We start from the raw sequence: 19,077 nt of genomic DNA, 5'->3' as shown, positions 1-19,077 counted from the left end.
TCAAATCTTATACCGTTTTAACATTTAAAAAAATCCGAAAAAATACGAAATTTTGGAAAAACTTTGTTAGTATATTGTAAGCTTATTTGATGAGATTCATTGCAATTTTTTTCGCTCTAAAACCTGACAACGTCACATTTGAAATCCGACACGTTTCGGTTTTTGCCAGCCATCATCAACTTTATTTTTTTAGATGCCCTTGTTTATTTTTAAAGCAGATTTGGAAAGTTCTTGGTGTTCTGATTTAAATGACTGCAACACTTGATTAATCTCTTGAATTTTAGGTTAGAATTTGCTAAATTATTAATTAGTGATGATGATTGCTCTTAATACATTAGTATGTATGCTGTAAAATCTCAAAAGTAAAATAAATAAAATAGATGATATCGACATTTTAATTTTATGTCCAATAAAAGGCTTTTTTATATCGAAAAGTGCCAAGAAGGAGTTATTCCTATTTTTTATTAAATAACTTCCTCCTGTTAAGTTATTTAATAAAAAATGGTATAAGCTGTATGAATAACTATTAAACGTGCTATTTTTGAGAAAAAAAATTAGATATAGGTACAGGGTGTCCCAAAATTGAGATACGACCTTTCAGTTGACATTTTGAGAATCTCCATTTTTGGTTGCATGTCGTAAAATGTCTGTATTGATACTCAACTATTTTTGCTCTAGTATTAGAGTTGATGGCGGCCAACGCCTCTCAAATCGAGCAGAAATTCCTAATTTAAGCGAAATTTTCGTGCACTTTTCCAAAAAATCGTGAATAACTTGCTTATTTGAAACATCCTGTAGGATACCAGCCATATGACAAAAGAAAGCTAATAAATGGTCTTCTCACGTGACGTTGAGCGAACACGGCTAAGTTGCCTGGTTCGGCCACTAGAGGGCGTCAAAGTTGACCTAGCTTTTTTGTAGTTTTTGCTAATTCAATATGTGATGTAATGAAATTATAGGAAGAGGCAAAACCAGCAAACACCAAAAAAAATTAGGGAAAAGTTTATCACTCGTTCTAGAGACCAAGTAATCAAAAATTGGCCTTAAAAGTCAGTCTAAAAAAAATAGAAGGTAAAGTTTACATTTTTAAAAACATAAAAAATAAAACATTTTAACCTTTGTCTTATTCCCTGTTCAAAATTAGGTTTACTTTGTATTTTTTGAAAAATTAACTGACTGTTTTCTCTACAATTCACAGCAAAAATCACCCCTCTAACTGTTTTGGTTCCCAAAATATGTTTTTTTTTATGTTAAGATGTAATTTTTTGCCTAAACTGTACTTTCTCTAACTCCGGCCCTGTGAAAACCTGCGAAAAGTCCTAGTAGAGGTGTCATTTTTTTGATGTGTCATTCCTGACAGTTTTCTCTACAATTCACAACAAAAACCACCCCTCTAACTCTTTCGGTTCCCGAGATATGGATTTTTTAACGTTTTTTTATTCCAGCCCTGTGAAAACTAGGTTATGTTCCGAGTAGGACTGTGATTTTTTTTAAATATTGTTTCTGAAAGTGTCTTTAATAATTCACAGCAAAAATCACCCCTCTAACTGTTTTGGTTCCCGAGATATGGATTTTTTTATGTTAAGATGTAATTTTTCGCCTAAACTGTACTTTTTTTAACTCCGGCCCTGTGAAAACCGGCGAAAAGTCCGAGTAGAGGTGTCATTTTTTTGATGTGTCATTCCTGACAGTTTTCTCTACAATTCACAGCAAAAACCACCCCTCTAACTCTTTTGGTTCCCGAGATATGGATTTTTTAACGTTTAGTTGACTTTTTTTATTCCAACCCTGTGAAAACTAGGTTATGTTCCTAGTAGTATTTTTTAAAAAGAATCATTTAATTATTGAAAGTAATAACATTACAGTGTAATAATTGCACGTGCTTTATTTTAATTAAATTAAATTTATTCGTGATGTGATGTCATCTAGTCGAGTTCCGGCAAAACCTCCGTTACTCAAATACACACGTTTCCATAAATCTTTATAGAGTAGGAAATAGTACATATTTACACGACTATAGAAATAATAAGATACGGTGGTTCCCACGTAAATTTAATGGAGAATTGAAATGTCAGTGTACCTTGAAAAATGGTCAAATTGCATCGTTTCTATTCACAGGCGATACATTTAATGACCCATAACTACTACCTTGACTGAGCCTAACATTCCACTGTTCCACAAATTTTAAATTTGTTGACCCCTCTAGAGACCTAAAAGCCCATTCTTTTAACGATAAATATGTCAAGTCGGTAACAGATTGTTTCCAGTTCAACTCCGCTTACAAATCAACAAGTCTGAATGGAGGCATTTTTATCTTATTATTATCTCTAGTGATTTATCATTTTAGGACTTACCGAAAACTAGAACAGGGATGTATCACCCAATGGCCAGAATCCTTCTGTCGTATCCGTTCCTTCATTAAAGCCTTCTTCGAACCAAACAGTTTCATCGCCAGCTTGTTGTCGGTGGGCTGAAACAGAGCCTGCAACTGGTTTTTGATGAAGCTTTGTTTCTCCGGTTCCACGGAACCTAACGGATTAGGCCCCGGTTCCTCCTTCGGGGTGCCGTACAACGACATGTCGTCCACCCCAAAATGCACCTTGCCGCTACCCTTGTAGTTCATGTCGTTGGACAGACAGTCGGCGATCAGTAACGTTTCGTCATCCAATGCCGTCACCAGAGAATCCGTGCAGGTGTTGGTGTTTTCTATGCTGATCTTGATGGAGTCATCTTTGGCGAGGCGACGGGGTGGCGGCGATCTGATCTCTTCTTCAGATTGGGCGGCAGCCACCCGCCCGTTGGCTAGGCGCAGGCTAGGAGCTCGACGGGTCGCCCGGCGCTCCTCGCCTCCCCCCTCTCCACCCCCTCCATCTCTGAAAACATAACAAATACCACATTTTATCAAAACTGTTCAAACACTCAAAGCTGCTTTATTTAATCAGAGAACGAGTGGGATGACTTATCAGTAGATTTTATCAATTCGAGTTAAAAAGCTATAAAAGGATGTTGACACCGTTAATTTCTTGAAGTAACAAGCTTCTCCACCACAGACTAATCAGTCTCATGAGTCACACCTTAAGATTATCCACTACAGAATATCAATAAAGTGCGAAAGAAACATCGGATCCACACAATTTGGATTCAGACCAAGTTTAAGCACACATGGACATAGACCAAAAAGACATCCAAAGCCTATACTGGTACCAAATGACTGAAGTCAGAGTTGGTAACGATCTCACTGAAGCAAGACCAATTTGTAGAGGGGTCAGACAAGTGTGTTCTCTCCCCACTTCTCTTCAATTTATATTCTGCAGCCCTAGAAGAACGCAACGTGGGCGTTAAGGTGAATGGTGTATGGGTCAACAATATTCGTTATGCGGATGACACAGTTCTAATTGCAGATAACATGGACGATTTGCGGGATATGCTTGGGACAGTCGGGGAATGCAGTAAGAACATGGGCCTCAATATCAACACCAAGAAGACTAGATTCATGATAATTACTGGAAAGCCACAAGAATTTCCAAACTCAAGCCTAACATATGAGAATCAACCAATAGAGCAAGTAAATACATTTAAATATCTAGGAAATCAGACACAGAAATCAGATGCCGCATTTGAGGTGATGTACAAAATCCTATGGCATATTTCTGACATCAAAATAAGCCGATTTAAAGCAGCAAAAGTTTCTAGAACCGTCTACAAGGCTTCAAATTCCTTAAAAGCAGTTCAGAACCTTCAATGCTCCTTAAACTGTTTAAACACTTTCCAAATGCTTCTAAATTAGTCTTAAAAGGTTTTAAAACACTACAGAAACTCCAAAATGCTTTTCAAACAGTCGAAAGTCCTTCAAAACAGTCTAGAAGCTTCCAAAAGTTTTCAGAACACTATAATGACATTCAAACGATCTTCAACTAGTCTAGAATCAGTTTAAAAGCTTCCTCCATAAGTTTCTAGAACCGTCTATAAATTTTCAAATTCTTTAAAAGCAGTCCAAAACTTTCAATGCCTTTTAAACTCTTCAGAAACCTTCCAAATGCTTCTAAAGTAGTCTAAAATGATTTCAAAACACTACAGAAACTGCAAAACACTTCTAAAGCAGTCGAAAGCCCTTCCAAAAGCTTTTAGAACAGTTTATGCTCTCATAAACATTACAAGACAGTCTAAAAGTTTTCGTATGCTTTTAGAGCAGTTTCAAAGCTTCCTAAAGTTTCTAGAACCGTCCACAATGTGTCAAATACCTTAAAAGCAGTCCAGAATCTTCAATGCTCCTAAAATAGTCTAAAAAGATTTCAAAACACTACAAAATGCTTCTAAAACAGTCTGAAGGTTTTCAAAACAATCTAAAAGATTCCAAATGCTATTCAACTAGTCTAGACGCTCCCAAAAGATATCAAAACAGTCTAAAAGTTTTTAGAAAATTATAGAATCGTCTAAGAATTTTCAAATGCACCTAAAGCATTCTATAACCTTCAATACCAATGTCCAAAAACCTTCCAAATGCTCTTTAAGTAGTTCAAAAAAATTTTGAAAGTTTTCAAAACAAGCTAAAATCTTCCGGATGCTTCTAAAGCAGTTTAAAAAAAAAATATAACTTAAACTCAAAAAAAGTAAAAAAAATTGCATCTCTGAAAGTGTTTTGTGCTGTTTTTCAGATTTTTATGCTTTTTTGAGAAAAATTATTTTGCTTTTTAAGCGCTTTTAGTGCTTTTTAATTATAACCAATGTCACGTGACTATAAGCCACCCTATAAAGTGTCATAACTGTCAAATTAAACGTCTTAAACTGTCATTTGACGTCACAACTGGTAAATTTAATTTCACAGAGTTAGGAATAACAATTTGCGACGTGATTCATCAAAGACACCCAACTACTTGACAGTTTACAGTTTCACGGCACTGTTTTGACAGCTGTCAGGCTCTGTCAAGTGTCAAATAAGTGACAAATTAATGGCGGATTGCACCGACGTAATTAAGGGCACCGTAAGGTTCACCTAAGCTAAGTTGTGATTTGACTGTGACAGATCAAGTGCAAAATGTCATAGTCAAATTAAAACCTAGGTTAGGGTGCTTTTAAATATGTCGGTGTAATTTAACGTCTTAAACTGTCATTTACATACTGTTTATGTTTGTATTTATATTTTTATTAGATCTTGCCAAATTGGCTGAATCAAGAGATTTGGGTCTGGCATCGTTGATTTGAATGTACTTTTCAAGTTTTTCCACTCGGAAAAGGTGTTTTAGAGTTTGAAAAGCTGTCATTTCATCGGTTTGTATAGAATTGTGTTGCAAAACCATATAAAAACTATTTAGCTAAGCTGTTAGATTAGATGAGATGTATTGATAGAGAAGTAGTTAGACCAGTTTTTTTTAAGGGCCAGTACTTTCACTTCAGAATAATTTTATTCCAAAGATAATTTCTATGCTCATTCAATTTTATCAAGAATTCTATGCTCAATTCTGTCATTTCTATAGAAATTTTCCTAAGAATAAATTTGTCCAGAGGTAAGAGTATCGATCCTTAATTGTTAATAAAAACGTATTCCACAAAATAATATGCTGTTTTGAATTCACTTGTGCAAATTAAAATTGAAGACAATGCTTCAGATTTTATGTTTTCATTGTGGTAAAAAGGCATTTATTCACAACCGAGAACATTTGTAAAAGAAAATTCTCGATAATTTACCTTTTAGCGTTACTTTGGACCATTACAAACTTGTAATATGTTTAATTAAAGGAGATTTTTAGGAGAAATTGTCAGTAATTGTAGAAAAAAGTTTTTGGGTTGAATGACCATCAGTATATAAAAAAAAAATCAGTTTAGTACCGCCCAACAGCGTGGTGAATCTCTTGTTGCTAAACGAATCAATGTAAATTGTAAACAAGATTGAATGGCAGTTTAGCAAAATTTCCACCACTAGCCAGTACCTGAACAGTCAACCAAACCAAAGTGGAACCAACACTAAATAACAACGGGTTTACGAACAACAATCGGTCAACGGGCTGAACCTGACACACGCGCGTTTTGGTGGTACCGTTGGTACTCGAAACAATCGAAAAGCGACTCGCATGCTCAGCTGAACCGGCACAAACTGACTGCGGAACGGCAATTTTTTGATTAATCAATAACAAGGAATTGCCCCCCGGGCTGAGGTGACTGATGTTATGATTGAAATTAATTGGATTGAGAGATGCTGTTGGTGGTACCCTACACTCACTTAAACATAAATACACTCCTCGTGGTTTGAACGGCACAATGTTACAGTAACAACTGAAGTTTTAAGACTGTTAGCAATTATTACTGGTAGCCATTGTCAATTCTTGGTTTTTTTTTCCCAACCGGTAAATACTTGAAGGACCTTCATGGCAATGAGGAAAAAACGTATTAATTCTTCTGTATCGGCTGGATCGAATGGGAATAATGAGATATTCACGCGTCAGCATAGTGAAACAGTTTTTATGCGCCGATTCAAGAACTTGACTTAAAAACCCATTAATTTCTATGCAAAATGGGTTAATAAATTTTGGGTGCAGAAAGTCAATTTCGTTATTAACCGGTTATGAAGAATATCATAAAGTTTTTATTCGCGAACAGGTATCTTGGACAACTGTAAAAGATACCGCAAAGGTTAAGCAAGAAGTGTTACGTAACAGAATTTCTTCAAAAAACTTATTTTTATTCCAAATATATTCAAAGTTTTTTTCAGTTTGTTACCTTGAATTCATGCTGCTTTTAGAAAAGTTGTTATGTAAAGTCTTTAAGAAGTGATACGCGTTAGGACAAATATTTTATCCTGCATCGTTTAAATCGTCTATTGCTAATATTTTGTTTTCCAGTTTACTAAAAACAATCTTTTTTGTAGAATTTACCACAAGTTATATGCTTCTTTTGTACCGACTAGAGTTGGCAAGATATAGGCTTAAAGCATTTTTTTAGTTAGTTACCATAACATACCGGTATGCTGACGATACGTCATGTATGAGAATTTTGAAAGAGATACAGAGTTTGTTAAATTATGGCAAAATTGCTCAATTTGAAGTACTTCTGGGTCAAAAAAAAAACAAATTTTGAAAGTTGGTGAAAATAGTTCAGTTTGGCAAATTATTGTAGATAGAAATTGAAAATATACCAAGAAACTATTTCCAAAGATCGACGTAGAAAACTCTGAATAATTTTAATTTTGTTATCAAAATTTGAAGGAAGGTCACACTTTTCTTGAATTCTAACCTAATTTTCAAACTGACAAACAAGTGTTTTTTCAATGACAGTAGTATTTTCACAATCTGCCTTTATTTTAATTATGGAATTTCAGTAATTAGGTACGATTTCACAAACATCAATTTTGTCGCCTCAATTTGGTGGTAAGTACAAATTTTCCGAGAATATTCCAGAAGTTTACCGCTCAATATTTGATCTTAAATGACTAATTTCGGTAATCTACCGATTTTACAAATGTTATTTTAATAGCGTAAATTTACTGGAATAACCCTTCTGAGAGTATTCTAATTCTGTTTTAAGTGCTCTAAAAACATTTTAATGTAGAAGGTTCATCTCTGAATCTACCGAAAATTGAGCATTACAATTGACATTTTTAAAGTCAGTAAAATACTGAAATTAGTTATTTTTCTACGAGCGTGCGCAAAATATAACATTTCCGCACTATTTTTGTTCTCGAAATATAAAATTTCCCGCACTAGGGTGGGAAAATTAAATTATATCAGTTTATGTTTCATAATCTAAATTATTATTCCATATAATGATTGTTTATTTATTATTAGTAAAGTTTTAGTAAGTTTTTAGTAATCAAGTTTTATCTTTAATGTGCTGTTATATATTTTAGTTACATACATTATTAAATTAGTTAAATTTACTATTATTAAAAATTTTATTTTCAATTTTAATTCATCATTTATTTTCAATTATTGTGTTTTCCATTTAAATGATGTTCCTATCACGTGCGGAAAGTGTCTTCCCCGCACTCGACTGATGCCTTAAAGTGTAATCACTTTCCGCACTTGTTAGGAAAATATCTATTTCTAAGGTCAAATTTTCAGTGGAACACCTTTGCCTTTTTGTCAAATCTGGAGCGGAAAATTTCTAGAAAAGTTTCAGGAAGGTTATTCCAGTAAATTTAAGCAACAAAATTGACTTTTTCAAAATTGGTAGAATTCTGAAATTAGACCAAATTACAAGCGAACATTGATTAAAAGCTATGACAGTTTAAAACAAACAGACAGAGCAAAACTGTTTTAATGTCCTTATTTTAAGTTTATGAGATCTGTCATCCGGTAACCATTTTAATTTTGACAGCTGCCAAAAATTTATTATAGTAAAAAAATTAACACCTGTCAAGCTTTGCAGTACATATGACCATAGGTCAGAAAAAGATAAAATTTTCATCTATCTCATTCTAGTTAAAATCTATGACACTTTAAAGTGTAAAAATGTCATTTTTTAAACGTCAATATCTCGAAAACTTTAAATTGATAGGAAAAGTATAAAATCCACAATTTAACAAAAGAAGCATCAAAATAATCGAGATTAGTGAGATGGTAGAAAAAATATTAAACAAGAGAAAATATTGATGGTTTTAGGTTAGGTTAGGTAGCTTCTCATGTTCATGGTCTTCTCGAAGTAAATTTTTCTCTTGAAGAATGTATTAATTATCATTTTTATCATTATTTATCAAGAACCTTTAATCTTATTCTTATTGCTTGGTAATGTTGAAACAATATTATTAGAATGATATAATTGGAGAGTAAAACCAAGGAATATAAATTTTGTACTAATTTTGGAGTATTGCACAATTTGTTACAAAATACATAATTCTTTTGTTTTTAATTGTATTTTTTTGTGGTAGTTTAAATTATCATTTTTAACATGAGACTATTCGTTCGTATCACGTGAGGATTTCACTTTTAAATTCAAACAGATCACGTGACTCACAGAGACTGATAGAAGGGCAACAAAAAATCAATTTTTTGAGCTTTTAGGCCCTACAACCACTCTGAATACTTATAATAGGGAATTGATTGAACCAAACCTATAAAACTACCCCATATTCTCAAATGGTTTTGTTATAAAATACATTTTGAGAGGGACATTTTCAGATTAAATTAATAACATTCGCCCAAATTTCTTAAGTGCTCCATTAGCTCTAATTGCTTTAGAGCAATATATCTGTTTAACTGGAAAATGCGCAGCACAAACATTATTATTTACCTTTAACAGAGGAATATCAATAAAATCTCAAGAAGTAACTATTCTAATCCATTAAGTCCTTTAGTAAATTTGTTTTGGCCAAAAACATTTGCATTTTTATGTTAATGCTTCGTTGATGATTTTTCTAATTCCTTATCACACAGTGCAATCTTTCCCAAATCAATGTAAATTTCCATTTGCATGCTAAACTTATAGCATTTTTCCTGCATTTTTCAAAATTAAAAAAGAGAAAAATGTTTACTTGTTAAACGTTTAAAGTACAAGGTAGCCTAGTAAACGAGGTAAACGACCATATCTCAAGAACTACAAATGCTAGGTTCAAAGAAAAACGTAATGGAAATATGTTATTGATTGTCGCCTTGTCATTTTCACATAAAACTAGTGAAAACCTTCGATTTGTGTTTGATAACACGTTTGCTGTAATTTAAAGAGTTTGCTCAAATAAATTGATGATTCAAGGCAGGAATTTCCAGGAACCTAGCAGAACAACACATGATTTAATAAAACAGAATGATAGAAGTGGGTGTTTGGTAGTTATATTAAATTACCTAAAAAAAGTGGTGTAAAATCAGGAGATTTTGCGAACCAAATCCATTTCAATGTATTTAAATAGTTCAAAAGTCACTTTACTGATGAAGAAATTCAAGTGGTAATGGAGACTAGACATTAATGCATGTACTTATCTGACTCATCTATCCTCTGGCAATTTTACAAATTTCTTAGAAGATTTAGGACACTTGTAGAAGTTTCTGTAATTTTTTGCAAGGTTTTCAGTAGTATCTAGAAGATTCTATGATTTCTATACTATTTAGAGGGCTTTGGCAATCTGTGAGAGATTTTCAGTTGTATTTATAGGTTTCCAGCATTTCAAAAACGTTCCTACAGGCTTCTGTCAATTTCACAAAATTCTTGGAAGGTTTATGACACTCTTAGAAGCTTCTGACAATTTTTGCAAAGTTTTCAGTAGTACATATCTAGAAGTTTCTATGATTTCCAAAATGATTCAGAGGCCTCTGGAAATCTGTGAGAGGTTTTTAATTGTATTCATAGGTTTCTAGCATTCAAAAAATCTTCCTACAGGCTTCTGGCAAGTCTCACAAAACTCTTAGAAGGTTTAGGACACTCTTAGAAGCTTTTGACAATGTTTGCAAAGTTTTCAGTAGTATTTAGAAGTCTCTGGGATTAGTCGGTACGTTTTGCTTAAATTTTTGTTGGAAAATAACGATTAATTAAGTTAACGAATTAATTAGTTATAGATAGTACAATGGAAAATAACAAAACTACTAAAAAGACAACACACTGTAGATTAAAAATACAGAATTTCTCAGCCCACGTGACTGTGACGTATTTTAGTTACCCGTTCAGTACTCCGCTGGACCTTATTCTGCCTAACCTAACCTAATTTTTAAAAAATTCTACCATTTGTAATTTTTCAAGTGCGCCCCTAAAATTTGACAGGTTTGATTAGTGATCCTAGTGATACAGGGTGAAACGTCAACAGGTCATAACTTTAGTTGTGTGAAAGCTACTGAGTGAATTTTTTTACCAAAATATAGCCAAAATAACGTTTTATTTGACCACTGTGTACAACTTGACGAGATTTTTATTTTGTGACAGCGCCAGATGGATTAGAGTCAAAGTGATACCAAACTCAAGCCAACAAAGCACTGTCTGGTTTAACAGACCATAACTTTGGTTGTGTGAGAGCTACTGAGTGAATTTTTTTACCAAATTGTAGCCAAACAACGCTTTACTTAACCACTCTGTACAACTTGAATAGAAAAATTGTTAGTTACAGCGCTAGATAGAGAACTGTCAAAGTGACATCAAGCTCAAGCCAGTAAAGCACTGTTTGGTTTAACAGTTAATTAATATAACTTTGGTTGTGGGAAAGCTTCGGTTTCTCTAGGTTTTTCTACAAAAATATATAAATTTACACTTAAACAAAAAAACTTAAACTTATTTGACTTGTCAATGTTGACTAATGTCAAAGTTTGACAATAAAAAAAAGTTTGAACCCGCTGTATATTGTTAAAAAAAGTATGATAATTATATTCAAAATGTATACCAAAAAACCCAAAAACATACAGTGTAGGCAAGCAAATAAATTTGGAAATAGTTATTTACCTTACAAGTGCGGAAAGTGGTACGTACCTTTCCGCACGAGAGTGCAGTTGTTAGGTAAATACTTCTAAATTTATTTGCCTGTCTGAATTTTGTAGTATGTCATTGTTTGTTGATTATTTAGTCAACCAATAACAAAATGACGAGCATACCATTAAAAAAGCAGAATTTTCTGGCAGCAACTTGTTCCAAATTTATTACCAAAATTTATTTTCGAGACTGAATTAACAATTTTCTGGCCTACTAATAACAATAAAGCAAACAGATCTGCAACAGCCCAAGAATTATATGTTCGAAACTTAGCTCGAACTTTTCAATTTAATTGAGGTTGAACATATATTTCCTAAATTCCGTACCAGAGTAGCAATTTACTGTTTCCGAGTTGCCTTAATTAGTAAAGTTTTCGGTTGAGCATGTAAGTTATTAGAAAATAACCAGGCAATGTAAAACTGCTTATTAAAAACATTGCAAATTGGATTTGTTTTATAATTTTTATGTCAACCAAGCAGTGTTGTTTATTGTGGTTTTGCATAAATAGCCAGTTTTCAACTACTTGACAAACCAGCATAATGGACTAGTTCCATGTAATTAAGTGACAGACGATAGTGTATTATTAAATAAATTATCTAGGGGAATAATAAATGAATCTGGTCGAATTCTATGATGTATCGTTATTGTTGTTGAGAGCTGTCCACAGTGGAATTACTTTAATACAATTACTTCCAAGTAATTAAACTACTATAATTGAATTACTTTTCAGAAACAATAATTGTAATTGATCCTTTAATTACTAAACAAAAGTAGTTTCAATTGGTAATTAATGTTACAATTTTTTCAGTAGTTGAACTACTTTAAAGTAATTCAATTGCTTTTAGAGTACTTGATCTACTTTATTTTAACTGAAAGGAATAGGGTGTTTTGTGAGTATCAATTATTGGGGACAAGACTTGTGAGTCCCTCAAAACAATTTCAATCTTCTGTGTATGCAATTTCTTGACAGAATTCTGCAAAAGTCTAAAGGGAAAAATTGTAGAGCTGGTTTACTTCTCCACCAAAGCTTTGGAGAGATATTTTACCCTCAAATGCCTCAGAAATAAGATATTTTCTCATGAAAATTTAGTGGGTGCTCAGTGTGAAAGTCTACTTACGGAAATTCGATTCCTCGTAACTTGGTCACGTGGTAAAATTCAGGAAAATGTTACAGAACAAACATTGTAGGAAATTTAATTTTCTACTAAAACCCAAGAGGGACATTTTGCCCTCAAAGGCGTCAGAAGGGAGATTTTTGCTCTTCGCTTGAAGGATTGTTTAGTGAGCACAAAGTGTCCGAATGCCAAAATTTCAATTTTTTCCAATTTTAAACCAGCTGATAATATTTTCTAGGACAATGACTAACTTAATAGTTATTTGATAAGTTAAAAAAAATAGTTTACTGTTATGCTGTGACGTCATGCATCGCCAATTACCTTGATTCTCCGCATATCTGCCTACTACGTTGGTTTTTAGTATATTTTTGACATGACAGTCCCCTCATTCTAGAACTCTGGCAACTTTGACATTTGCGGAAGAACTGTCAAAATCAGTGACGTTTGACATTTTTGACTTATCCATGACAGTTGCCGCAGCATACTAGGATACTTTAACGTGAATATTTACGTCACAGCTGTCAAAATACGCGTCGTAAAGCTGTAAAGTTTATCTTGATTTTATTAGTGAAAATCAAGAGTTTTTGACTTGGAACTTTATATTTCTGCTGTCTGTACAGCTAATATTTGACAGTTGTGTGGTACATGACAGGTGTTACATAATCTTAGAACTCTGACAACTTTGACATTTGTTGTTAAACTGTCAAAATATGGATCATAAAACTATAAAAAAGTTTAGTAAAAATCAAAATTGGTCTCTACGTCGTGAATTAGCGACGTTTGACATTTTGACATATACATGGCTGTTGTCATAGCATACTAGGACAATTTAACGTGGATACCTACGTTACATCTGTCAAAATACGCCCCGTAAAGCTATGAAGTTCATCTTGTTTTTGTTAGAGGATGTCAATAGTTTTTGATTTGGAACTTTATACTTCTACGGTCTGTATAGGGAATATTTGACAGTTCTAGTGTACATGACAGGTGTCCCATAGTAATAGGGCTCTGGCAACTTTGACAATTACGGCAGAACTGTCAAAACACCGACCATAAAACTACAAAAACCGTCCTGGGTTAAGTACCACACAAAATCTGTTTCAACAGTTTCAACCTCTGAACTTTATAGCTCTACGTCGCAAATCAGTGACGTTTGACATTTTTGACATATACACGATTGTCACCATGGCATACTAAAATACTTTCAGGTGAATATTTACGTCACAGCTGTCAAAATACTAAATAATAGTTTGTTTTGTTTCTGTAAAAGTGGAACTCAAAAGTTTTTGACTTGGAACTTTATACTTATACGTGTCTATATAGGGAATATTTGACAGTTCTAGTGTACATGACAAGTGTCCCATAATAATGGGGCTCTGGCAAAACTTTGACAATTGCAGCAGAACTGTCAAAATACCAACCATAAAACTACAAAAACCGTCCTGGGTTAAGTACCACACAAAATCTGTTTCAACCTCTGAACTTTATAGCTCTACGTCGCAAATCAGTGACGTTTGACATTTTTGACATATACACGATGGTTACCATGGCATACTAAAATACTTTCAGGTGAATATTTACGTCACAGCTGTCAAAATACTAAATAATAGTTTGTTTTGTTTCTGTAAAAGTGGAAGTCAAGAGTTTTTGACTTGGAACTTTATACTTATACGGTCTGTATAGGGAGTATTTGACATTTCTATGGTACATGTCAGTCTCATAGGGTTCTGGCAACTTTATCTATATCTATGGACCATAAAGCTATAAAACCCACACGGGTTTTGTCCACACAAAAACTTTTTATAGCTCTTATTTACGAATCAGCAATGTCTGACATTTTTGACTTATACATGACATATGCCATAGCATACTAGGACACTTGCACTTTTACATAAGTTTGTTGGCACAAACTGAAACACTATTTTATTATTTAATTAATTATTTAGGTACACTATTTAACTTATTTTCAACTAATTTATCGATATATGAGTAGTTCAATGAATTCGAGTAGTTCAACTACTTTACAAAAGTAGTTGATAATTCAACTACTGCAATTGATAATTGAATTACATTCATACATTTTACAGTACCTACTTAGTTGGTAAATGTAATAATTGTAAACTTTGTTTGTTTTCCATTGGTGGGTTCAATGCAAAACTATTTCAGAGCAATTGCATCCTGCTCTATCAAACATCATTGAAACAGTACAAAACGAAAAACACCATAACAAGAACCACAAACAAAAACTGAACTGATCGGACTTACCCAGAAATCACGTGGTACATAACATTTCTAAACCTGGAAACCGACATAACAACACAGCACCCAACAACAAGCAAATCAACGAATTGGCAACTCGACAAAAACTTTTGCTGATAATAAAATTATTAAGCAGATACATTACACATGCAGCGGTACCTTGCAAGGTACGGAACCGTCTGCGTGTTTCCGTTCAATCATCTTCGAATACCTAATATGTTAAAATATTTAAGGTGAAGCCCATTAGGTGCAATTGGTCAGCAGAAAACAATGGTTTTTTGTTTGTTTTTCAGACTCGGAATCCTCCTTCACGGACATAATTAATGAGCGGTCGTCTTTACGACTTGATATAGTGGGTCGTACCTGGACGAACGGTACCTGTGAGATAACTTTTTCGCTCGAGGAATTTTGTGACAGAACCGGATTCAGTTTAGGGCCGAAAATTGGCCAAACTGATAACAATTGCCTTCCTGGAAGCCCTTTTTTAAGTGAACAAACCATGAATTTTTACACAGAAAGTCTTCTACTTCTATAGCATTAGGTACTTTCGTGGAACGTGGAACAAACCTTTTTGTGTAGTGATTTGCAATGTTTACCTGGTATTGAGTACTACTAATTGTACGTCGGATAGTTTCAAGACTAGATAGCTTAAGTAAGTAAATGTGAAGTTTTTAGGTTATTAATAAGTGAGAAAAAGTACAGTACAGAGTGTTAATGTGATTACTAATAGATTTTCCTATTGAGCAAAGAAAATTTATTTAAAACAAGCCAAACATGTGTAAAAAATTTGACAAGCAGTTGACATATGTCAATTTTGACATTCGATGGTGGCGATTCAAAAAAAAATACTGAAACTTCACTAATTTTGACTATGCTGTCAGATCAAAATTAACGCAGTTTCGGTAATGTGTCTGAATCGCCACCATCGAATGTCAAAATTGACATATGCCAACTGCTTGTCAAATTTTTTTTGACACAAGTTTGGCTTGTTTTAAATTGATCACCCTGTATTTTATTTGCTCAATAGGAAGATCTTTTGAAGTTTTGAAACGTAACGTTTTTACAACTGTCTAAATTTGATTCACCAATTTTTCATTCACATTTTGAACGTCACGTGACTGTTTTTGACAGTTGTCAACGGGCCTTCCACTGTTGCAAGCTCAAAAATGTATTATCAACGTCACGTGACGTGGCTCTTATAATTTCAGTTTTCAAAACTGTCTAAATCTACTTTACTAAATTTTCAACTTTTAAACTACATTTTAAAAGTCACGTGACTGATTTTGACTAATGTCAACTAGCTTTTACTGTGTTGCAAAGTCAAAATTGAATTATCAACATCACGTGACATGTATTTTAAAATTTTAGCTTTTACAACTCTCTAAATTTGATTTAGCAAATTTTCACAGTTTAAACAATTTATTTTTGGGCACATGACTGATTTTGACGGGTGTCAACTAGTCTTTACAGTGTTGCAAGCTCACAATTACATGATTAACGTCACGAGACGTGGTTCTTAGATTTTCAGCTTTTACAACTGTCTAACTCTACTTTATTAAATTTTCAACGTTTACACTACATTTTAGAGGTCACGTGACTGATTTTGACAGGTGTCAACTAGCCTTTACAGTGTTGCAAGCTCACAATTACATGATTAAGGTCACGAGACGTGGGTCTTAGATTTTCAGCTTTTACAACTGTCTAAATCTACTTTACTAAATTTTCAACGTTTACACTACATTTTAGAGGTCACGTGACCGATTTTGACGGGTGTCAACTAGTCTTTATCATGTTGCAAGCTCAGAATTGCATTATCAACGTCACGTGACGTGTATTTTACAATTTCAGATTTTACAACCGCCTAAATTAGATTTTTAGCAAATGTTTACAGTTCAAACTATTTTTTATGGTCACGTGACTGTTTTGACAGGCGTCAATTGACGCTTGCAGAATTGCAAGTTCAAAATTACATTATCAAAGTCACGTGACATGCTTCTTCCAAATTTCAACTTTTACAAATGTCTAAATTTAGACTACCAAATTTCCAACGTTTATATTACATTTTAAAAGAGAAGTAGAAGTTCATTTTCTCTCATCAGGGAAATTTTATGAATTCCACTGTCAAAATTGTAGGTTGACAGCTGTCAAAAATTTCAGCTTCTGTTCTAGTTTCTGAGATACTAGACATCAAACCAACCTAGTATTTAAATGTTTGATATTCTTTTGGGAGCCATTAATTGTTAATTTCAATTCTTCTGGTTGCGGGAAACTGACAGCTATCAAATTTAATACATCAGTCATAACGGCGGGTCAGATTGACAGCTGTCAAAAATTTCAACTAAATTCAATTTAGACATTAAACTTCTCTATAATGTCAAGTTTTTTGATATTCCATTAGAAACAAATGTAATTTTAAATACTTCGGACTAAAGGAAAGTGACAACTGGCAAATTTTGTACAGTTTGTATTGTAAGTTAGAGTGACAGTTGTCAAAATGTTCCGTTTAGTTCATAAGCTAGTTTCTGAGATACCAGACATCAAAGCAGCCTAGTATCCAAGTGTTTGATATTCTTTTGGGAGCCGTTGTTAATTTCATTTCTTTTGGTTGCAGGAAACTGCAAGCTGTCAAATTTAATATAGTTATTACGGCGGGTTAGATTGACAGCTGTCAAATTTTGTACAGCTTGTATTGTAGGTTAGAGTAACAGCTGTCAAAAATTTCAACTACATTAATTAGGTACTCTAAGAAATTAGACATTAAATATCTCTATAATGTCAAGATTTTTGATATTTTATTTGAATCAAATGAAAATTTTAAAACTTTTGGTTAGAGGAAAGTGACAACTGTCAAACTTTGTACATATCGTATTGTATGAATATGAACACTGATTGCACCGAGTGCATTCGTCAGTCTTCACGTCAGCGTTGTCAGCCTATTTGACAGATGACACTAATGATATATTAATGACAGAATTGTCAACTAAACAGAATTTTAATGCATTTATAACTACTGTATCATGCTCTGATTTTTGACCATCACGTGACCAAAGTAACTGGCGGGATTAGACAGTCTTTTTCTATAACAAATGTCAAACGTCAGTTGTCACGTTATTAAATAGTACTAGTGTCTACTGCCTTAATTCGTAGGAATTGTCTTTTGTCTACGTGTCACGTGATGGTCAACTTTCGAGAATTGGACTGTAAGTTCTGTTATTCTTCTCTACAGAAATTAGACGTTAATCTGACAGTTATCACGTAACTGCGCTGATCTATAGTAATAGTACAAAACGTAGTGTCACGTGTCACGTGACAAGTGTCAAATTCCAGTCTGTCCCAGCGGAAAATAACCGAACACAACAAGTGTTAGAATAAGTTGAAGTAGACCAATATCTAAAGACATACTGGTTTTGGAATCAAACATGTCCAAAAGACTAACCAAATGTTTGACAGCTCACTGTTAACAAATGATATTTAAAAATCTTGTCATTTTTGACAAAATGACAGCATTTTAAACAGATACTTTGATTTGGGCGAATCATGATATGAAACCTTGAAGCGTGTAAAGCTTTCTGATGAAGATTGGCTTTCTACAAATCTCAATTTGTTATTATACAAAAAAGTCTATGGTTAGTAGCATGGGAAAGTAGAAAAGGTAATTTAAAACTAATGAAGAATGGTTCTTGTTAAGTACTTTTACGTGCTTAAAGTCTTGATGATAATTGCTCTCCTCCTACAAGCTATGCAGCAATCTAGTTTTTTCCCCAAAATAAAAAACATTATTTCTACACTTGAACTTACTTTCAACTTGTTCATAAACAGCCGTGGCAAGTGATACTTTACGAAATACTGCCGGGCGACAAAGCAATATAAAGGACTAATAAACTGACGTAAAAGATATCCTTGAGTGCCTACTTACTACCCTGCTTGTTTACCCTTTGGCACGAAAACAAACCTATTTTCGTGTAAAGAGTTTTGCAAGTCGCTGTTGCGGCCCTGGCCTGATTCTTTCTCCAAATTAGTTCACCGTTAAAACAGCCCCGGTGCTTATATACGTTTTGTGTATGCAACTTTTAAATAATGGCCTGTTTCATGTCTAAAACTGTTACACCAACGTTGACTGGTTAATTATGTACCGACTGATGGAAGCCCTCCCACTCAATTCTCCTTTGTAATGCATTTTTCAGGAAGCGAAAGCTATACTGTAATTTGTTCAGTGTAAGATGGCGACCAAAGTAGGTTATTGATTTGTAGGGTTTACTTAGTTACTGCTATGTCTTTTAAAACATCTTCCAACAGGGGCAGTTTTATTATTAAAGAAGACATAGCA

General features: G+C 33.6%; 1 protein-coding gene and 1 long non-coding RNA gene across 13 annotated transcripts in view; one reads left to right on the top strand and one right to left on the bottom strand.

The window, feature by feature from the left end:
* Ih (hyperpolarization activated cyclic nucleotide gated potassium channel Ih) overlaps nt 1-19,077 on the bottom strand; it is an 87,740-nt gene that overhangs the window by 54,772 nt on the left and 13,891 nt on the right. For 9 of the 12 annotated variants that reach the window (XM_081980619.1, XM_081980621.1, XM_081980627.1 and 6 more), the window contains one exon: nt 2,355-2,873. In XM_081980619.1, the coding sequence (XP_081836745.1) occupies nt 2,355-2,873 (519 nt within the window). Of the gene's footprint in view, nt 1-2,354; nt 2,874-5,927; nt 6,107-6,217; nt 6,272-14,756; nt 14,950-19,077 lie in introns of those variants that run through there. The other 3 variants (XM_081980622.1, XM_081980623.1, XM_081980629.1) reach the window with 3 other exon arrangements.
* On the top strand, nt 14,846-17,529 carry LOC145729764 (uncharacterized). The gene is made up of 2 exons (XR_014178460.1): nt 14,846-14,983; nt 15,044-17,529. It is a non-coding gene; the product is annotated as an uncharacterized LOC145729764 (long non-coding RNA).

Source organism: Ips typographus, linkage group LG5 (assembly GCF_016097725.1).
Source record: "Ips typographus isolate SLU linkage group LG5, UJ_Ityp_2.0, whole genome shotgun sequence".
In the NCBI taxonomy this organism is placed as follows: domain Eukaryota; kingdom Metazoa; phylum Arthropoda; class Insecta; order Coleoptera; family Curculionidae; genus Ips; species Ips typographus.
This window is presented reverse-complemented; position numbering and strand designations above follow the sequence as displayed.